Raw genomic sequence first — 22,412 nt, 5'->3', positions numbered from 1 at the left:
GACGCCATCATGTCCACCTGTGGCAGTTCCCATCGGTTTGCTATCAGTTGGAAGACTTCTTAATGAAGTCCCCACTCTCCCGGGTGGAGGTCGTGTCTGCTGAGGAAGTCTGCTTCCCAGTTGTCCACTCCCGGAATGAGCACTGCTGACAGTGCTTGCACGTGATTCTCCGCCCATCGCAGAATCTTTGTGGCTTCCGCCATTGCCATCCTGCTTCTTGTGCCGCCCTGGCAGTTTACATGGGCAACTGCCGTGATGTTGTCTGACTGAATCAGCACTGGCTGGTTTTAAAGCAGCGGCTCTGCTTGACTCACGGCGTTGTAAATGGCCCTTAATTCCAGTATATTTATGTGTAGAGAAGTCTCCAGACTTGACTACAGCCCTTGGAAGTTTCTTACCTGAGTGACTGCCCCCCATCCTCGGAGGCTTGCATCCGTGGTCACCAGGACCCAGTCCTGTATGCCGAACCTGCGGCCCTCGAGAAGGTGAACACTCTGCAGCCACCACAGAAGAGACACCCTGGCCCTCGGGGACAGGATGATCAGCCGATGCATCTGAAGATGCGATCCGGACCACTTGTCCAACAGATCCCACTGAAAGATCCTCGCATGGAACCTGCCGAAGGGAATGGCTTCGTATGAAGCCACCATCTTTCCCAGGACTCGCGTGCAGTGATGCACCGATACCTGTTTTGGTTTCAGGAGGTCCCTGACCAGAGATGCTAATTCCTGGGCCTTCTCCACCGGGAGAAACACCTTCTTCTGTTCTGTGTCCAGAATCATGCCCAGGAAAAGCAGACGCGTCGTAGGAATCAGCTGCAACTTTGGAACATTCAGAATCCAGCCGTGCCGTAGTAACACTTCCTGAGAGAGTGCTACGCTGATCAACAACTGCTCCCTGGACCTCGCCTTTATGAGGAGATCGTCCAAGTACGGGATAATTATAACTCCCTTCTGCCGAAGGAGTATCATCATTTCGGCCATTACCTTGGTAAATATTCTCGGTGCCGTGGACAGGCCAAACGGCAACGTCTGGAATTGGTAATGACAGTCCTGTACCACAAATCTGAGGTACTCCTGGTGAGGTGGGTAAATGGGGACATGCAAGTAAGCATCTTTGATGTCCAGCGACACCATAAAATCCCCCTCTTCCAGGCTTGCAATAACCGCTCTAAACGATTCAATTTTGAACTTGAATTTCTTTATATAAGTGTTCAAGGATTTTTAATTCAGAATGGGTCTCACCGAACCGTCCGGTTTCGGTACCACAAACATTGTGGAATAGTAATCCCTTCCCTGTTGAAGGAGGGGGACCCTGACAATCACTTGCTGGAGGTACAGCTTGTGAATTGCCGCCAGCACTACCTCCCTTTCCATGGGGGAAGCTGGCAAGGCTGATTTGAGGTAACGGCGGGGGGGGGAAGTCGCTTCGAATTCCAGCTTGTATGCCTGAGATACAATTTGTATAGCCCAGAGATCCACCTGTGAGCGAACCCACTGGCTGCTGAAGTTTCGGAGACGCGCCCCCACCGCACCTGGCTCCGCCTGTGGAGCCCCAACGTCATGCGGTGGAAGCAGGGGAGGACTTTTATTCCTGGGAACTGGCTGCATGGTGCAGCTTCTTACCTCTACCCCTGCCTCTGGCAAGAAAGGATGCGCCCCTTACCCTCTTGCCTTTTTGGGAACGAAAGGACTGCATTTGATAATACGGTGCTTTCTTAGGCTGTGAGGAAACCTGAGGCAAGAAAATCGACTTTCCAGCTGTCGCTGTAGACACTAGGTCCGACAGACCGCCCCCAAACAATTCCTCACCCTTATAAGGCAAAACCTTGCCGAGTCCATAAGACCCTCCTGGCAGAAATGGACATAGCATTAATTCTAGAGCCCAGCAGGCAAATGTCCCTCTGAGCATCCCGCATATATAAGACGACATCTTTGATATGGCCCAGGGTTAGCAAAACAGTATCTCTGTCGAGGGAATCTATGTCGTCTAACAGAGTATCTGTCCATGCTGCTACAGCACTACACATCCAGGCTGAAGCAATAGAAGGTCTCAGTAGAGTACCAGAGTGTGTATACACTGACTTCAGGATAGCTTCCTGCTTTCTATCCGCAAGCTCCTTAAGGGCGGCCGTATCTTGAGATGGCAGGGCCACCTTTTTAGATAAGCATGTCAGCGCCTTGTCCACCCTAGGGGATGTTTCCCAACGTAACCTGTCCGTTGGCGGGAAAGGGTACGCCATCAGTAACCTCTTAGAAATCACTAATTTCTCATCAGGGGAACTCCACGCTTCTTCACACAATTCATTTAATTCATCAGATGGGGGAAAAGTCACTGGTTGCTTTTAGAGATGAGCGGGTTCGGTTCCTCGGAATCCGAACCCCCCCGAACTTCAGCCTTTTTACACGGGTCCGAGGCAGACTCGGATCTTCCCGCCTTGCTCGGTTAACCCGAGCGCGCCCGAACGTCATTATCCCGCTGTCGGATTCTCGCGAGGCTCTGATTCTATCGCGAGACTCGGATTCTATATAAGGAGCCGCGCGTCGCCGCCATTTTCACACGTGCATTGAGATTGATAGGGAGAGGACGTGGCTGGCGTCCTCTCCGTTAGAATAGAGACACTTGAGTTGATTACTTAGTAATTTTGGGGAGCATTAGGAGTACTCAGAGTGCAGAGTTTTGCTGATAGTTAGTTACTAGTGACTGACCACCACCAGTTTTATTTATTATTTAATATAATCCGTTCTCTGCCTGAAAAAAAACGATACACAGTCACATACCATATCTGTGCTCAGCCTCAGTGTGCTGCATGATAATATCATCTATGTATTTCTGACTGTGCTGAGTGCTCACTGCTCACACAGCTGAATTGTGGCGGAGACAGGGGTGCAGTTATAGCAGGAGTACAGTGCACACTTTTGCTGCCATTGTGACTGACCAGTGACCACCAGTATATTGTCTGCCTGAAAAAGTTAAACACTCCTGTGGTGTTTTTTTTTTTTATTCTATAAACGCATTCTGCTGACAGTGTCCAGCAGGTCCGTCATTCATTATATTATATAAATATTTACCTGCAGTAGTGTTATATTTTTTTTGTTCATCTCTATCATCTTTATCATCTCTATATTAGCAGACGCAGTACGGTAGTCCACGGCTGTGGCTACCTCTGTGTCGTCAGTGCTCGTCCATAATTGTATACCTACCTGTGGTGGGTTTTTTTTTTATTCTATAAACGCATTCTGCTGACAGTGTCCAGCAGGTCCGTCATTCATTATATTATATAAATATTTACCTGCAGTAGTGTTATATTTTTTTTGTTCATCTCTATCATCTTTATCATCTCTATATTAGCAGACGCAGTACGGTAGTCCACGGCTGTGGCTACCTCTGTGTCGTCAGTGCTCGTCCATAATTGTATACCTACCTGTGGTGGGTTTTTTTTTCTATCTTCTTCATACTAGTAGTTTAGGAGTCTGCTGACAGTGTCCAGCAGGTCCGTCATTATATTATATATACCTGCAGTAGTGATATATATATTTTTTATATCATTATCATCTCTATACTAGCAGACGCAGTACAGTAGTCCACGGCTGTAGCTACCTCTGTGTCGTCAGTGCTCGTCCATAATTGTATACCTACCTGTGGTGGTTTTTTTTTTTCTATCTTCTTCATACTAGTAGTAGGAGTCTGCTGGCAGTGTCCAGCAGGTCCGTCATTATATTATATATACCTGCAGTAGTGATATATATACATTTTTTATATCATTATCATCTCTATACTAGCAGACGCAGTACGGTAGTCCACGGCTGTAGCTACCTCTGTGTCGTCAGTGCTCGTCCATAATTGTATACCTACCTGTGGTGGGGTTTTTTTTTCTATCTTCTTCATACTAGTAGTTTAGGAGTCTGCTGACAGTGTCCAGCAGGTCCGTCATTATATTATATATACCTGCAGTAGTGATATATATATATTTTTTATATCATTATCATCTCTATACTAGCAGACGCAGTACAGTAGTCCACGGCTGTAGCTACCTCTGTGTCGTCAGTGCTCGTCCATAATTGTATACCTACCTGTGGTGGTTTTTTTTTTCTATCTTCTTCATACTAGTAGTAGGAGTCTGCTGACAGTGTCCAGCAGGTCCGTCATTATATTATATATACCTGCAGTAGTGATAAATATATATATTTTTTATATCATTATCATCTCTATACTAGCAGACGCAGTACGGTAGTCCACGGCTGTAGCTACCTCTGTGTCGTCAGTCACTCGTCATCCATAAGTATACTAGTATCCATCCATCTCCATTGTTTACCTGAGGTGCCTTTTAGTTGTGCCTATTAAAATATGGAGAACAAAAATGTTGAGGTTCCAAAAATAGGGAAAGATCAAGATCCACTTCCACCTCGTGTTGAAGCTGCTGCCACTAGTCATGGCCGAGACGATGAAATTCCATCAACGTCGTCTGCCAAGGCCGATGCCCAATGTAATAGTACAGAGCATGTAAAATCCAAAACACAAAATATCAGTAAAAAAAGGACTCAAAAATCTAAAATAAAATCGTCGGAGGAGAAGCGTAAACTTGCCAAAATGCCATTTACCACACGGAGTGGCAAGGAACGGCTGAGGCCCTGGCCTATGTTCATGGCTAGTGGATCAGCTTCACATGAGGATGGAAGCACTCAGCTTCTCGCTAGAAAAATGAAAAGATTAAGCTGGCAAAAGCACAGCAAAGAACTGTGCGTTCTTCGAAATCACAAATCCACAAGGAGAGTCCAATTGTGTCGGTTGCGATGCCTGACCTTCCCAACACTGGACGTGAAGAGCATGCGCCTTCCACCATTTGCACGCCCCCTGCAAGTGCTGGAAGGAGTACCCGTAGTCCAGTTCCTGATAGTCAGATTGAAGATGTCAGTGTTGAAGTACACCAGGATGAGGAGGATATGGGTGTTGCTGGCGCTGGGGAGGAAATTGACAAGGAGGATTCTGATGGTGAGGTGGTTTGTTTAAGTCAGGCACCCGGGGAGACACCTGTTGTCTGTGGGAGGAATATGGCCATTGACATGCCTGGTGAAAATACCAAAAAAATCAGCTCTTCGGTGTGGAAGTATTTCAACAGAAATGCGGACAACAGGTGTCAAGCCGTGTGTTGCCTTTGTCAAGCTGTAATATGTAGGGGTAAGGACGTTAACCACCTCGGAACATCCTCCCTTATACGTCACCTGCAGCGCATTCATCATAAGTCAGTGACAAGTTCAAAAACATTGGGCGACAGCGGAAGCAGTCCACTGACCAGTAAATCCCTTCCTCTTGTAACAAAGCTCACGCAAACCACACCACCAACTCCCTCAGTGTCAATTTCCTCCTTCCCCAGGAATGCCAATAGTCCTGTAGGCCATGTCACTGGCAATTCTGACGAGTCCTCTCCTGCCTGGGATTCCTCCGATGCATCCTTGAGTGTAACGCCTACTGCTGCTGGCGCTGCTGTTGTTGCTGCTGGGAGTCGATGGTCATCCCAGAGGGGAAGTCGTAAGACCACTTTTACTACTTCCACCAAGCAATTGACTGTCCAACAGTCCTTTGCGAGGAAGATGAAATATCACAGCAGTCATCCTGCTGCAAAGCGGATAACTGAGGCCTTGGCATCCTGGGCGGTGAGAAACGTGGTTCCAGTATCCATCATTACTGCAGAGCCAACTATAGACTTGTTTGAGGTACTGTGTCCCCGGTACCAAATACCATCTAGGTTCCATTTCTCTAGGCAGGCGATACCGAAAATGTACACAGACCTCAGAAAAAGACTCACCAGTGTCCTAAAAAATGCAGTTGTACCCAATGTCCACTTAACCACGGACATGTGGACAAGTGGAGCAGGGCAGACTCAGGACTATATGACTGTGACAGCCCACTGGGTAGATGTATTGGCTCCCGCCGCAAGAACAGCAGCGGCGGCACCAGTAGCAGCATCTCGCAAACGCCAACTCTTTCCTAGGCAGGCTACGCTTTGTATCACCGCTTTCCAGAATACGCACACAGCTGAAAACCTCTTACGGCAACTGAGGAAGATCATCGCAGAATGGCTTACCCCAATTGGACTCTCCTGTGGATTTGTGGCATCGGACAACGCCAGCAATATTGTGTGTGCATTAAATCTGGGCAAATTCCAGCACGTCCCATGTTTTGCACATACCTTGAATTTGGTGGTGCAGAATTATTTAAAAAATGACAGGGGCGTGCAAGAGATGCTGTCGGTGGCCAGAAGAATTGCGGGACACTTTCGGCGTACAGGCACCACGTACAGAAGACTGGAGCAACACCAAAAACGCCTGAACCTGCCCTGCCATCATCTGAAGCAAGAAGTGGTAACGAGGTGGAATTCAACCCTCTATATGCTTCAGAGGTTGGAGGAGCAGCAAAAGGCCATTCAAGCCTATACAACTGACACGATATAGGAGGTGGAATGCACCTGTCTCAAGCGCAGTGGAGAATGATTTCAACGTTGTGCAAGGTTCTGCAACCTTTTGAACTTGCCACACGTGAAGTCAGTTCAGACACTGCCAGCCTGAGTCAGGTCATTCCCCTCATCAGGCTTTTGCAGAAGAAGCTGGAGACATTGAAGGATTCCGCTAGGCATGTGGGACTTGTGGATGGAGCCCTTAATTCGCTTAACAAGGATTCACGGGTGGTCAATCTGTTGAAATCAGAGCACTACATTTTGGCCACCGTGCTCGATCCTAGATTTAAAACCTACGTTGCATCTCTCTTTCCGGCAGACACAAGTCTGCAGGGGTTCAAAGAACTGCTGGTGAGAAAATTGTCAAGTCAAGCGGAACGCGACCTGTCAACATCTCCTCCTTCACATTCTCCCGCAACTGAGGGTGCGAGGAAAAGGCTCAGAATTCCGAGCCCACCCGCTGGCGGTGATGCAGGGCAGTCTGGAGCGACTGCTGATGCTGACATCTGGTCCGGACTGAAGGACCTGCCAACGATTACGGACATGTCGTCTACTGTCACTGCATATGATTCTCTCACCATTGAAAGAATAGTGGAGGATTATATGAGTGACCGCATCCAAGTAGACACATCAGACAGTCCGTACGTATACTGGCAGGAAAAAGAGGCAATTTGGAGGCCCTTGCACAAACTGGCTTTATTCTACCTAAGTTGCCCTCCCACAAGTGTGTACTCCGAAAGAGTGTTTAGTGCCGCCGCTCACCTTGTCAGCAATCGGCGTACGAGGTTACTTACAGAAAATGTGGAGAAGATGATGTTCATTAAAATGAATTATAATCAATTCCTCCGTGGAGACATTCACCAGCAGCAATTGCCTCCACAAAGTACACAGGGAGCTGTGATGGTGGATTCCAGTGGGGACAAATTGATAATCTGTGAGGAGGGGGATGTACACCGTGATGAATCGGAGGATGATGATGAGGTGGACATCTTGCCTCTGTAGAGCCAGTTTGTGCAAGGAGAGATTAATTGCTTCTTTTTTGGTGGGGGTCCAAACCAACCCGTCATTTCAGTCACAGTCGTGTGGCAGACCCTGTCACTGAAATGATGGGTTGGTTAAAGTGTGCATGTCCTGTTTATACAACATAAGGGTGGGTGGGAGGGCCCAAGGACAATTCCATCTTGCACCTCTTTTTTCTTTCATTTTTCTTTGCGTCATGTGCTGTTTGGGGAGTGTTTTTTGGAAGGGCCATCCTGCGTGACACTGCAGTGCCACTCCTAGATGGGCCAGGTGTTTGTGTCGGCCACTAGGGTCGCTTATCTTAGTCACACAGCTACCTCATTGCGCCTCTTTTTTTTCTTCTTTGCGTCATGTGCTGTTTGGGGAGTATTTTTTGGAAGGGCCATCCTGCGTGACACTGCAGTGCCACTCCTAGATGGGCCAGGTGTTTGTGTCGGCCACTAGGGTCACTTATCTTAGTCACACAGCTACCTCATTGCGCCTCTTTTTTTTCTTCTTTGCGTCATGTGCTGTTTGGGGAGTATTTTTTGGAAGGGCCATCCGGCCTGACCCTGCAGTGCCACTCCTAGATGGGCCAGGTGTTTGTGTCGGCCACTAGGGTCGCTTAGCTTACTCACACAGCTACCTCATTGCACCTCTTTTTTTCTTTGCATCATGTGCTGTGTGGGGAGTGTTTTTTGGAAGGGCCATCCTGCGTGACACTGCAGTGACACTCCTAGATGGGCCCGGTGTTTGTGTCGGCCACTTGGGTCGCTGAGCTTAGTCATCCAGCGACCTTGGTGCAAATTTTAGGACTAAAAATAATATTGTGAGGTGTGAGGTGTTCAGAATAGACTGAAAATTAGTGGAAATTATGGTTATTGAGGTTAATAATACTTTAGGATCAAAATGACCCCCAAATTCTATGATTTAAGCTGTTTTTTAGGGTTTTTTGAAAAAAACACCCGAATCCAAAACACACCCGAATCCGACAAAAAAAATTAGGTGAGGGTTTGCCAAAATGCGTTCGAACTCAAAACACGGCCGCGGAACCGAACCCAAAACCAAAACACAAAACCCGAAAAATTTCCGGTGCACATCTCTAGTTGCTTTTTCTCCCCAAACATATAAACCCTCTTGGTATTAACAGGGTTACTCTCAGAAATGTGTAATACATCTTTCATTGTAATAATCATGTATCGGATGGCCTTGGTCATTTTAGACTGTAAATGTGCCTCATCATCGTCGACACTGGAGTCGGACTCCGTGTCGGCATCTGTGTCAACCATCTGAGATAGAGGGCGTTTATGAGCCCCTGACGATTTCTGAGTCGCCTAGGCAGGCGCGGGCTGAGACCACGGCTGTCCCAAGGCTGCAGCGTCATCAAACCTTTTATGTAAGGAGTTTACATTGTCATTTAAGACCTTCCACATATCCATCCAATCAGGTGTCGGCCCTGACGGGGGCGATACCACACTTATCTGCCCTTGCTCCGCCTCCACGTAACCTTCCTCATCAAACATGTCGACACAGCCATACCGACACACCGCACACACACAGGGAATGTTCAGACTGAGGACAGGACCCCACAAAGTCCTTTGGGGAGACAGAGAGAGAGTATGCCAGCACACACCACAGCGCTATATAACACAGGGATTTTCACTGCTAATAAGTGATTTACCCAATAGCTGCTTTTTTTGCATTATTTGCGCCTAAATTTATGTGCCCCCCCTCTCTTTTTAACCCGTCTTGTACCTGGATACTGCAGGGGAGAGCCTAGGGAGCTGCTTCCAGCGGAGCTGTGTAGGAAAAATGGCGCTGGTGTGCTGAGGAAGAAGGCCCCGCCCCCTCAGTGGCGGGCTTCTGTCCCGCTTTCCATGTAAAAAAATGGCGGGGGTTTTTACATATATACAGTGCTAGACTGTATATATGTATGTTTTTATGCCAAAGGTACTTCAATTGCAGCCCAGGGCGCCCCCCTTCCCCCCCCCCAGCGCCCTGCACCCTACAGTGACCGGAGTGTGTAAGTGTGCTGGGAGCAATGGCGCACAGCTGCGGTGCTGTGCGCTACCTTAATGAAGACAGGAGTCTTCAGCCGCCGATTTCGTCGTCTTCAAGCTTCTGTTCTTCTGGCTCTGCAAGGGGGACGGCGGCGCGGCTCCAGGAATGGACGATCGAGGACAGGTGCCTGTGTTCGAACCCTCTGGAGCTAATGGTGTCCAGTAGCCTAAGAAGCACAAACTAGCTGCAAGCAGGTAGGTTTGCTTCTCTCCCCTTAGTCCCACGAAGCAGTGAGTCTGTTGCCAGCAGAAGCTCACTGAAAATAAAAAAACCTAATAAATACTTTCTTTACTAGTTAGCTCAGGAGAGCCCACTAGGAGCACCCAGCTCTGGCCGGGCACAGATTCTAACTGAGGTCTGGAGGAGGGGCATAGAAGGAGGAGCCAGTGAACACCAGATAGTACCTAATCTTTTCTTTAGAGTGCCCAGTCTCCTGCGGAGCCCGTCTATTCCCCATGGTCCTTACGGAGTTCCCAGCATCCACTAGGACGTCAGAGAAATTAACTTTCATTCAGATAAACAGCGGTAAAACAGTAATAAAGGTTTTCTTTAAACTAAATCTTGGACACTGAGCAATTTGTGCTATTGTCGCGTGGCTACCGTCCCTCGCCTAAACTAAACAATGCTATTGTGTAATTTGTACTTTAGCGGCCGTACCCTTAACCACGTCGCGTAAACACGCGACCGTGCGTATGTCTTTACGTTGCGTACGCAGTCCCGTACTTTGTCCGAGACACGTGTACAAAGACCGTTCGTCCGCAGTAGTACAAATCCCACGCTTCTATAAATGTAAGCGATGTTACCTATAATCGTTTACTTAACATAACACAGTATCTTTCTGTATAAACCTGTTTAACTAGGCCAGACTGTGTTTGTTTTTTACGTTTACTTCCTTAATATTTAGTCTATGTCTTAACTAAATAGTAACACATTTCTCAGTACAGGTCAAAATAAATCTAATAATCAATACTTATGGCAACAATGCGAGCAGGTATACAAAGTACAGGTGTATGCTTGTGTTGTGTGCGCATTTGGCGCCAAACAGAAATTCACAGACTTTTAAAATAGCTTTGCGTATTTACCTTACGGATCCCACCAGCATCCCTACAAACCATGCAGAGCAGACGCCATCTTATCAGCAATGAGATAGGGTTTACCAGTGTATCCACCAACCAGGAGAAGGCTTACGTAGATACCTGTCCGCCCTTTGCTGATAGATAAAGTCTGCTTTTACCTGCTAGGCTGCGGGTATGAGGAAAAACCGGACGATGTCCCCAATTGATAATGTTGATATTATCTTAAACCATAAAGCTATACCTTTAAACACACTTTTACAATGGAGCCGCTGCGGCCGCTAGACTTAATACACACGCTACACACTTGGTACGCTATTTGCGGACAGAGTCCCATACCGTGTACGGACTTAGCGTGCAAACGCCGCGCTGGGGGTACAAAGTACACACCGCGCGCGCACACACTCTTGATAAACTTTAAACCTTATTCGTAATGCAATGCAATGATATTATTACACTCTAAACCTTATGCAGCAAAGTACTGCAATGATGTTACACCTTAAACCTTTAAGCAGCGCTGACGGCATAAAGTACCCGCAGTGCGTACACACCTTATCAATATACTCTTAAACCTTATACAGTTAGGTAATGTAATACGCTTTAAACCCTAGCAGGGAAAAGAGGACACAACACCGATTTGTAGTTAACCGCTGGGTTCTAACGCCACAGTGGATTATTTGAAAGGGGATGACAATACAAATTATACACTTCAAGGCTAACAAGATAAATCTACAACAGAATAATGGCTACAGTCAATGTACATACGTGAGAATATTCGCTTGTGTAACCTGGACCAGTCCTCCGCTCATCAGGTAGATAGCATTCAGAGTCTTCTGACCAGCAAGGCAGAAACAGGCTTTTTATACACTATTTCCATAAACAATACAATGGTTACTGTAATCCCTTTGTCTATTAGACACAGAGATGCATCTCTACATTACAGGAGAGGTCATAGGTTGATTTGAAAAGGTGGGCAATGTCTTTCCCAACTGCTCTTGTGGGTGGTCTCCTCTGGATTCCCGCCGCATACATAATATACAGTAAATACAGTTTATATCTATATTCTACTTCTGCACATAACTATACGCAGGGACATGCGATCTTCCTCAAACCAACACCGGAATGTTACCCTTAAAATACCCTACAGCTGGATACTAGACATCACCCTATAACCTTAGTCTGTCTCTTTCTATCATGCAAAGGTGAATTCCTTAGTCCTGTAATCATTTAAACTGTTGATACTTGCTGATGTGGTGCAGGGGAGCTATGTGTACAATGTGCACTATTTGGGTTAAATATGTAATGTTTTGATAACCCTCTATGCGCTCACAAACTCCGCCGTAAATACCCATACCACGCGCAGGACCGCGGGAGCGAACATACGCAAATTGCGGATATGTGCACGCACGGCGGAACAAGTGGACGCGCAGCGGGCATGTGTGTGTGGTTAGTACGGAGTGTGTGTACTACAATATTTTTCGACTTTAACAGGTGTAAACCTACTAGCCTGCTATTCCATCTCTATTTACCTGTACTGGCCTGAGGCCTGTGATTTGCTGTTTGAAGTTTGTCAGTAATAAATTATATTAGGCTTTTAGTTTTAAGATTTTAGTTTTTGATAATTTAAAACATTCTATTGCGTTGTGTAGTTTATAAAACTGCCATCTTGTTTGCTACTGCTGTGCCATAGATGTGCTGGGTGCGGTTCATAGGTTCGACCATACTTAGGCTGACAGTGTCTAGGTCGACCACTATTGGTCGACAGTGACTAGGTCAACATGAAGGTTTTTTTTAAATTTTGGTGTCGTTTTCTTTGTACCCCAATTAGTGCACCATGTCCCCTTGCATGGCTCGCTTCAATTGCCATGCTTCGGGCAAGGTGCCTCGCTCCACTACCACTGCGCTTGGCACAGGTTACCGTTCCCAATTGTAGTCCACGTGGATCGTAAAGTATAAAAAAAATTAAAAAAATTGTGGAAAAACTCATGTTGACCTTTTGTCATGTTGACCTAGTATATGTTGACCTAGTGATCATGTTGACCTAGAAACCCTGTCGACCTAATGCATGTTGACCAATAGTGGTCGACCTCATGATTGTCGACCTAAGTTTGGTCAACCTAGAGACCAGATACCGATGTGCTATATTCTTTTAAACTGCCGTGTGTTTGTGCCGCTACTCTGTTGCTTGCTGCAGACTTTGGCCAATATTGGTGAAAGCAATATTGTGAGCTGTGAGGTGGTCATAATTGACTAGAAATTAATGGTATTGATGTTAATAATAATGTATGAGAAAAGGTCAATGTTGCATGATTTTAGCTATTTCATTTTTAAAGAATTACAAAACCAAAACATTTGAGAGTGATTTTTCTGAAACCGAAACACGATGAATATTTAGAACCAAAACCATGACATATCTAGTTGTTATTGGTGTTTGCATAATCCCATGTAGGTATAATGAACCCAATTTACTGTACTTTATTTTTGGTTGGGATGGCTGTCTCTAATTTAACCACTTTTAACACCTTGCATAATCATTTAATTCTTAGGAAATTGAAATATTGAAAACTTTTTGTTCCCTCCACCTCACAGGAGTTATATTTTCTAATAATGAAAGCTGGAAGGTGATGAGACGGTTCACTCTTTCCACACTGCGAGATTTCGGGATGGGGAAAGAAACAATTGAAAACAGGATTGATGAAGAAAGTGATTATTTAGTGGAAAAGATAAACTCATACAAAGGTCAGTGGCTACTTTATTTTACTGTGATACCCTCTTCAGGTCTTGAGTGAACCTAAGGCTTGGTTGTGGTAGAGCAATACATTTTATAAACTGTCAGTGCAGAATCTACGGTAATTTGAGGTTCTGCAGCGTAGATACAGCATTGACATGTAAGCTATGATTTCTGCACATATGCCTCTTCTATGTCTGCTCCAAATGATATCATAAAAAGAGTCACACATACAGAAATAATACATATAATTAAACATTGATGTCCACTTGACCTAATAATTTTCATGCAAAAAAAACCCTTCAAACTAGAAATGTGCTCATCCGGTTTCCTTGAAACCGAAAACACCCGAATTTGGGTTCTGAGATGAAATGAGTGCTGACTCGAGTCTGTTCTCTCCAAGTTCGGTACCTAGAACAAGCAAAAAAGTGATCTTCCAGAATCGGATCTTGCAGGCTTTGGATCATACTTGCCTACTGTCCCGGAATGGCCGGGAGGCTCCCGAAAACAGCGGGCACTACCAGCCACCCAGTAGAGTGGGCAGGTCTCCTGGATTCAGCTGTGCCCCGCCGCAACCCCCACTCACCGCCAGCTCACAGATAAAAGTGGGCAGGGCGATAACATAATTCATGCTAAATTGTGTCATCGTAGCCCCGGCCCCCACTTTACAATACCGGTACTGTGGGTATTGTAAAGTAGGGTGCAGGTCTGCCATTGCACGAGTGCGTCTCTACATCCCTGGACCGTCCCCGTTTCCAGAACCTCTTACCCAGTTGTGTGATCTGGCTGCTTCCTCCAAGAGGGAGTAAGGGGTCTATACATGGAACAGTGAAAAGAGTGGAGAAGTGATCCAGTAGAGAAGTTGCCCTTGGCAACCATTCAGCAATGAAGTAACATTTATAATTTACATACTATAAAACAGTACAGAGCGGCTGATTGGTTGCCATGGGCAACTTCTCCACTGTCTCACTTCTCCACTCTTTTCACTGCTTCATGAATAGACCCCTAAGTAGGCAAGTATGTTTTGAAACTCATATAAAGTCCCAACCTTGTGATAAGGTGCCATTTCACACTGAATACTGGAGTGGGAACTGGGATCAGCACACATTAGGGGCCAGGGTCGGACTGGCCCACAGAGGAACAGGAGAAACCACCGGTGGGCCTCATTGCCTGTGGGCCCTCCTCATCCTCTAAGGATCAGGTTCCAGACCAGAGGCGTATCTAGGGTAGGGCGAGTGGGGCACGTGCCCTTGGCGCCTTGGCAGGCCAAGGAGAGGGGGGCGCAGCCGGCATCCAGGGCATCATGCCCCACTCGCCCCCGTCAACCCTAAATGTGAGGGGAGGAGAGCGCAGCGTCTCTCCCTCCCCTCACCGCCGCTGCCAGCACTAGCAGCGCTGCCAGCAGCGCTGCTGTGTCCGGTCTCCGGCGCTAGCCAATCAGAGCTTGCAGACCGGCTCCTGATTGGCTGCCGGTCCGCGAGCTCTGATTGGCTAGGGAACCGGCGCCAGACAGCCGCCGGAGACCTGGAGCGGTGAGGGGAAGGAGAGGCGCTGCGCTGCGCTCTCCTCCCCTCACATAACAACAAGCCAGCGGCCGGTGAGTGATGGGGGGGGGGGGCGTCCGGCGGCACGGGGGCGGGTCCGGCGGCACAGTAGGGCAAGTATCTGGCACCAAGTGGGGCCTGGCACTGTGGGGCATGTATCTGGCACTGTGGGGCAATGTAACTGGCACTGTGGGGCAATGTATCTGGCACTGTGGGGCAATGTAACTGGCACTGTGGGGCAATGTATCTGGCACTGTGGGGCAATGTAACTGGCACTGTGGGGCATTGTATCCGGCACTGTGGGGCAATGTATCTGGCAATGAGTGTGGCATGTATCTGGCACAGTGGGGCAATGTATCTGGCACTGTGGGGCATGTATCTGGCACTGTGGGGCATTGTATCCGGCACTGTGGGGCAATGTAACTGGCACTGTGGGGCATGTATCTGGCACTGAGTGGGGCATGTATCTGGCACTGTGGGGCAATGTATCCGGCACTGTGGGGCATGTATCCGGCACTGTGGGGCAATGTAACTGGCACTGTGGGGCAATGTAACTGGCACTGAGTGGGGCATGTATCTGGTACTGTGGGGCATGTATCTGGCACTGTGGGGCAATGTATCCGGCACTGTGGGGCAATGTATCCGGCACCGTGGGGCATGTATCCGGCACTGTGGGGCAATGTAACTGGCACTGTGGGCCATTTTCAGTGACCACACCCCTTCTGGAGCGTAGCCACACCCCTTCTGGAGTGTGGCCATGCCCATTTTTTTCGGCGCGCGCGCATTCTTCTTTTTGTGTGCTTTTTTTTTTTTGGGGGGGGCGCCATTTTCCATCTTGCCCTGGGCTCCGAAAACCCTAGTTACGCCTCTGTTCCAGACTATCCTAGTGCACTTCAATTATGCATTATACATATATTACATTATACTTCCCAATAATATGGTTTATTATATATTAACCAAGGGGCACAGAACATGTACTTTGTAATGGTTTGCCAAACCTCTGTGGTGGCTGGCCACGCCCCCACTGTAGCCTGGCCACACCCATAAGCATGGGCCTCTACAACAGCATTCCCCCGGTGGCCCTTCATTCCCAGTCCGACACTGTTAGGGGCACAATGTTAAAGGGGCACAGTGAGGGTTATTCAAGTGTGGATGCAAAGCGGCTATTGTATTCATATCAATCAATGTTTTCACACTACACATGCATCTAATCCTTAGTGCGCACGTGCAGCGATTGATTCGCGAGTGCGTTCGCAGCAAGATTAAAGTTGCAAGGTCAGTGACAGTTAATCAGCATTTGGGGGTGATAATGGGGAGTGGTTGGGTGAATTCAGGTGTGCCATGGCCGTTTGGGCAGCATTTTCTGGGCATACATACATTAGCAGCTGTAATCACACTTGCTGCTGGAGGGGCCTGTGCATCCCGGGAGATCAGCTCAGCCTGCTCATCTACAGAGGCACTCAGGCTCTGTGTGGTGACCAATGTGCAACGATGTTAGCAATGCTTCAGCAATATTAGCAGAGCCGGCCCTAGCCATAGCCAGAATAGGCATTTGCCTAGGGCATCTGGCAATTCCTAGGGCATCTGTGCATTATATGTAGATATGCTCCGTTAACTCCAGCTGTCCCATGTGCTTCTGAGGAGAAGGAGCCTCCACCAGCTTTATAATGAGTCAAGTAGACTCTTTCTGGTGCGGATTGATTGGACATTAAAGTTCCAGCGGGGCTGTGGGGCAAAATGCCACACAGCAGTCACCATTATGACAGGCAGCACTGGCAGCCTGGCGGCACCTGTCCTGCAGCTTGGAGGACCTTCTAAAACAGAGGCTTATAGCTCCTCCATTCAGTTCACCAGGTCCGGGTAACCAGGCAGAAGTTGCACAGGGGTCCCCTAAATGTGGGAGACAGCATCAATAGAGACTCTACTGACATTTGTGAGTAGTTTGAGTTCCCATCTGTGCCCCTCCCCACCCATTTTCCCTCACTGCTCTTACCCAGACCCAATCTGCCCTCCCCACTACACAAACTCCTCTCTTTATAGCTCCGTGTTCCCTAACTACTCCATCCTCCATCTGTGGCACGTCAGACATCCCCTCCCCAGCACAGGCTCCTGTCTCCAGTCCTCCGTATTCCCTCACTATTACCCACCCTCCCACCATCCGCTGCCCCCACGACCGCCCTCCCCCGTACAGGCTCATGTATCCAGTTCTCCATGTTCCCTTACTGCTCCAACCCCCCCCTCATCTATGCACCCCCGCCTCATGAGCTCCTCTCTCCAGTCCTCCATGTTCCCTCACTGGCACTGCTCTTACCCACCCCCATCCTCTGCCCCCCTGACCCTATCCACCCACACAGACTCCCCTCTCCCGTCCTTCATGTTCGCTCGCTGCTCCTGCTCCTACCCACCCCCATCCACGGTACCCCCGACCCCCTCATCCACCACAAAGGCTCTTCTCTTAAGTGCTCTGTGTTGCCTCACTGCTCCTACACCCCCCCATCTGCATCTTTCCCCCATACAGGCTCCTCTCTCCAGTGCTCCCTCACTAATCTGACCCACCCCCCATCTGCGGCACCCCCAGCCCCTTTCCCCCGCACAGGCTCCCCTCTTCAGTCCTCCATGTTCCCTCACTGCTCCTACCCACTCTCATCTGTGGTCCTTCCTTCCCTGCACAGACTCCCCTCTCCAGTCCTCCATGTTCACTCACAGCTAAAACTCCCCCATCCTTGTCACCGCCTTCCCCGTACAGACCCCCCTCTCCTCTTTTTTTCCCCTCACAGCTCTAAACTCCCTACATCCATGGTACCCCCTCCCCCGCACAGACCCCCCTCTCCTCCTTTTTTACCTTCACAGCACCAAACTCCCCCCACATCAGTGGCACCCCCTCCCCTGCAGACTCCTCTCTCCTATCTGCTCCCTCACAACTGCAATCCCCCCTCCTCTCTCACACACACACACACACACACACACTATCTCCCTGTCACCCAACCCTGTTACCTACTGTCTCCCTGTCACCCTCTCCCTGCCACCCAAAGTCCCCCTGTCATTGTCTCCCTGTCACCCAATGTCTCCCTGTCACCCACTACCTCCGTCACCCTCACTATGTCACTCCTTGTTATCCCTGCCTACCCAATCACCCACTATCTCCCTGTCACCCTCTATCTCCATTACCTACTATCTCCCTGTCATCCTCACTTTTTCACACACTATCTCCCTGTCACCCAACGTCTCCCTGTCACCCAATGTCTCTCTGTCACCCACTATCTCCCTGTCACCCTCTCCCTGCCACCCAATGTCCCGCTGTCATTGTCTCCCTGTCACCCAATGTCTCCCTGTCACCCACTATCTCCATCACCCTTACTATATCCCTCCCTGTTATCTCTGCCTGCCCAGTCACCCACTATCTCTCTGTCACCCTCTGTCTCCATCACCCACTATATCCATGTCACCCTCCCCATGTCACCCACTATCTCCCTTTCACCCTCTCACCATGTCATCCACTATCTCTCTGTCACCCTCTCCCTGTCATCCACTATCTCCAGGGCAATTGCACCTGCCAGAATATTGCGTAGGGCATTAAAATAGTCAGGGTCAGCTCTGCATATTAGCATATAATCGCCATTTACATACAGCAAATCATTACAGCAGGAGTAGGAAGAACAACTGCACCTCAATGACCCCCAGTGTGCAGCTGCAGCACTTTTAGGCACAAGTTAGTGTATACTGTGGGCTGGCTACTGTCTGCAGTAGTGGAAGGTGTAGGAACTGGGCTGCTGCACTCATTAGGGGCACTTTAAAAAAAAGTTTTTAGGAGCACTGAGTTAAAGGGGCTTCTGTATAACTGTGAGGTGCCAAAAAAAAAAAAGAGTAAAACACCATAGGAGTGGACTGCAGCACTTTCTTACTTAAGTCACCTACTGCATTTTTTTTTTCTCAACATAAAAAAAAATCATTAGGGTGCCACCCTGATATTAGGGGCACTGTGAGGCAGTTTGTTGTTGTGTTCAGTCACCATAAATTATTTTAAAAAAAAACCTTGTGTGCTTAAAAAAAAATAACATCATTAGGATGCCACCCTTATCCTATGGGCTCTGAGGAAGTTTGTTGTGTGTTAAGTAATGGTAATTTTTTTTTTTTTTTTAAACCTTTCGTTGAAAAAAAAAAATACATTAAGTCATCATTACATTACGGTGTCACCCTTGTACTAGGAGCACTGTGAATCTATATGGATCAATTGATAGAAGAGCAGAAGCAGCAACCCATTACTAGTGCTGCGGCTGCTGCTAGCAGTCTTGATAGTAGTAGTACTGTACTTCAACATCTACTAAAGGTGGGCCAGGAAAAAGAAAGTTTAAGAAAGACACCTGAAATCTAAACAATATTTCACAAAAAAACATCACCTATAACAATAAAGGGAAAATTTACTGCTGAAAAATATAAAAATGGCAACATTCCATACACCACATGCAGGGTAAAGGAAAGCCTCGGGCCATGGCCTTCATTTGCTACTGTTCATGCACTAGAATGCCTATTGCAGAAGTCATTGCCAAACACAGTCAGGCATCTTCTGAAACTTCACAGGCAACACCGTCTCATTCATCTAAGTCTACATACGTCACCTTTAAAACAGACCAATCAGTTCACCAAAACAAATCTAAGGCTGAAAAAAAAAACTGTGTTCACAAACTTCACAAATCCCAGAGGAGAGTCTAAGTGGGAAAGGGGGGACTGGGGAGCGTCAGGACACTTAGACACACCCCCTCCCATGAAGCCACACCCTATCCCACGAAGCCACGCCCTGTCCTGTGAAGCCACTCTCTACTTTTACAATGCTGCACCCAGTGTAACGAGGGTAAATGACGCCCCTGAATTGAGACCATCTTTGCTGTCTTAACCATAGAAGTGTCTTGTGCAGACTCCATCCCCTTTATTATTTACAGTGATATGTCAAGTTATATCATTACTATGTATAATCCCTAAGTGTACCAGCAATCACTGGGGCTGATTCTGAGGTGGGCTAAAAAAGAACTTTGTATCTGGAACAAACCATCTGGCACATGCATTTATTATTATTATTATTATTATTATTATTATTATTATTATTATTTTGCAAGCAGGGTAAATACTGGCTGCTATTAGGTACCTGGACAGCTTTATTTTTACAAAGTAATTTAGATTAAACTTTAGACATGCCACTACTCACATCTAGGGGGGTAATTCAGACCTGGTCGCTGCTGTGCATTTTTACACAGCGGGCGATCAGATCCGAACTGTGCATGCGTATGCAACGCAATGCGCAGGCACAACAGATGGCTGCAAAGGGGATCACTGGTCAGCGAGGGGTTTGTGCGAAGGATTCATTCATTATTATTATTATTATTCAATGGTTTAATCAATCTAATCACAGATACATGCATAATCCAAGAAAAGAAGACAATAAGGAGGACAATAAAGAAAATGATTTAAAATATTGTTTCAATAGCAATCACTAATTTTATAACTATCCCTGATAAGAATGTCCCAATCTTCACTGGCACTTTTACGTTGGAGCTCTTAGATCCAACAGTGCCACAGTGTTGCAATGGGGCTGTGATATAACTGTTCTTGTTGCACAAGGGGTGAAGATCCTACAGTGCCACAGTATTGCAATTGGGGGGGTAACAGCACTTGTGAAGCAATAGATTTTCTCTCTTCTTTCTTTTTCACTGATACCTAAGAGGTAATATTTATTTTGTTCTTCTTTCTGATCTTCTTATAGGGGGGTAATTTACATTCTTTTCTGCCACCACTGATTCTTCTCTTGCTTGTAGCTCTTGTACTGGCTCTGGTATGGGTTCTTCTTTATTACTTCCCCGACACCAAGTTTTTTTCTTTCAGCGGTCTCTTCTTCTCCAATTTTCACGTCTTCCAACCAAGCAGTGACAGTGGCCTTCTTGTCACAAGTTGCTGATACTGCATTCTGCTGTATGTTCAGCTGTGGGATTATTACGTCTTCAAAATGCTTCCAACTCAATTGAGCAATTAGAATATCCAGATACAATCTCACGGCATGGTTTTGTGGATGAAGGATTCTCACTGGAACTTGACCATCCTTTAAAGTCACCAATGTTCTTGCCATTACTACTTCACCTCTGATGGGCTCTGCACATGGTTCTAACAAAGCTTCACAACTTGTACCTTGGGGTCCACACTTGGCCTTTCCCCAGACAATAGTTTCGGTGTTTAGCTTCAGGATAATGGGTTTATGATCAATGATTCTCACTTTCCCCACCTCCCCGCTGGAATCTCGAACTCCCTAGTGTCCTTGCTGCAATCGAATCGAACGCTTTTCATTTCTCACTTCTTGCTCATCCACTGCTCATACAGCTCGTAAGGCCTCTTGCAATCCTAATGCTTAGTCTCTCAGAGTTTCTCCTGGTAACTGCTTTCTCAAATAAAACTTGGTTTTCAATTCAGGGATGGTGTGAAGATCAAATATCTTTGCCAGATGCTACTTCTCGCAGAGCCGAGCCTTTAAGTTGCCCTGATAGGATCTCTAGCTGTTAGTCATCAGTCAATGCATATAAATTGAACATAGATCACATACTCTTTCTAAACTCTTTCAAGGTATTATGTTTTTTATCTCTCAAGTCTCCTGAATATGTAGGGAAAAATGGGGCACCAAAGTATTAGGGTAGTGTTGTGGGATTCAATTGGGCCTACTGAAGGGCTTCTGGCTTAATGTTATCTATTCCTGGCTGTGGAGGGTTTGGAGCATTATCAACTCTATGCTGTGGAGGATTTATGACATTATCCTCACCTGGTTGTGGTGGATTTGGGATAACTGTTACATGATACTGTAGTTGTGACATGATCAGGGCCGGATTAAGACTATGGGGGGCCCAGGGCGCACTTCAGTCAGGGGGGCCCCTAATAAAGAGGCAGGCACACACATACACACACATATCCCCACACGGTGCAGCACTCTAGGCAGCTGAAATAAATACTATAACAGCAGCATATATTTGGTAACGTTTCAGTGCCGTTTATAGGTGACACTTTCTATGTGCTGCTGTTATAGTGTTTATTTCAGCCGCCTGGAGTGCTGCACTATGTGGGGATGTGTGTGATTCAGAGTGTGCGGGCACCCGACGCTGATGGCTTTATTCTACAGAGAGAGCCAGACACCTTGCTGTGATGTGTGTGTGTGTGTGTGTGTGTGTGTGTGTGTGTGTGTGTGTGTGTGTATATATATATATATATATATACACACGTGTGTGTGTGTGTGTGTGTGTGTGTGTGTGTGTGTGTGTGTGTGTGTGTGTATATATATATATATATATATTTATATATACACACGTGTGTGTGTGTGTGTGTGTGTGTGTGTGTGTGTGTGTGTGTGTGCGTGTGTGTGTGTATTTATTATAATGGGTGGGTGGGTGCATGTCAGAGCTACTTACTGAGGGCATCTGCTCCAATCCACTGGATCCTCTTCTAGATACTTGGTTTTCGATGTCCGAGCCTTCAAATCTGTAGACATGTAAAAGTACAGAATCCTATGAATGTATGAACCCTTG

At 47.1% G+C, this 22,412-nt stretch overlaps 1 protein-coding gene across 1 annotated transcript in view; it reads left to right on the top strand.

The window, feature by feature from the left end:
- LOC134908930 (cytochrome P450 2C5-like) overlaps positions 1-22,412 on the top strand; it is a 183,141-nt gene that overhangs the window by 77,837 nt on the left and 82,892 nt on the right. Inside the window, exon 4 of the mRNA XM_063915184.1 lies at positions 13,177-13,326. Within this exon, the coding sequence (XP_063771254.1) occupies positions 13,177-13,326 (150 nt within the window). The remainder of the gene's footprint in view (positions 1-13,176; positions 13,327-22,412) is intronic.

Source organism: Pseudophryne corroboree, chromosome 4 (genome assembly GCF_028390025.1).
Source record: "Pseudophryne corroboree isolate aPseCor3 chromosome 4, aPseCor3.hap2, whole genome shotgun sequence".
In the NCBI taxonomy this organism is placed as follows: domain Eukaryota; kingdom Metazoa; phylum Chordata; class Amphibia; order Anura; family Myobatrachidae; genus Pseudophryne; species Pseudophryne corroboree.
The sequence above is the reverse complement of the archived record's forward strand: the minus strand, read 5'-3'. Positions and strand labels throughout refer to the sequence as shown.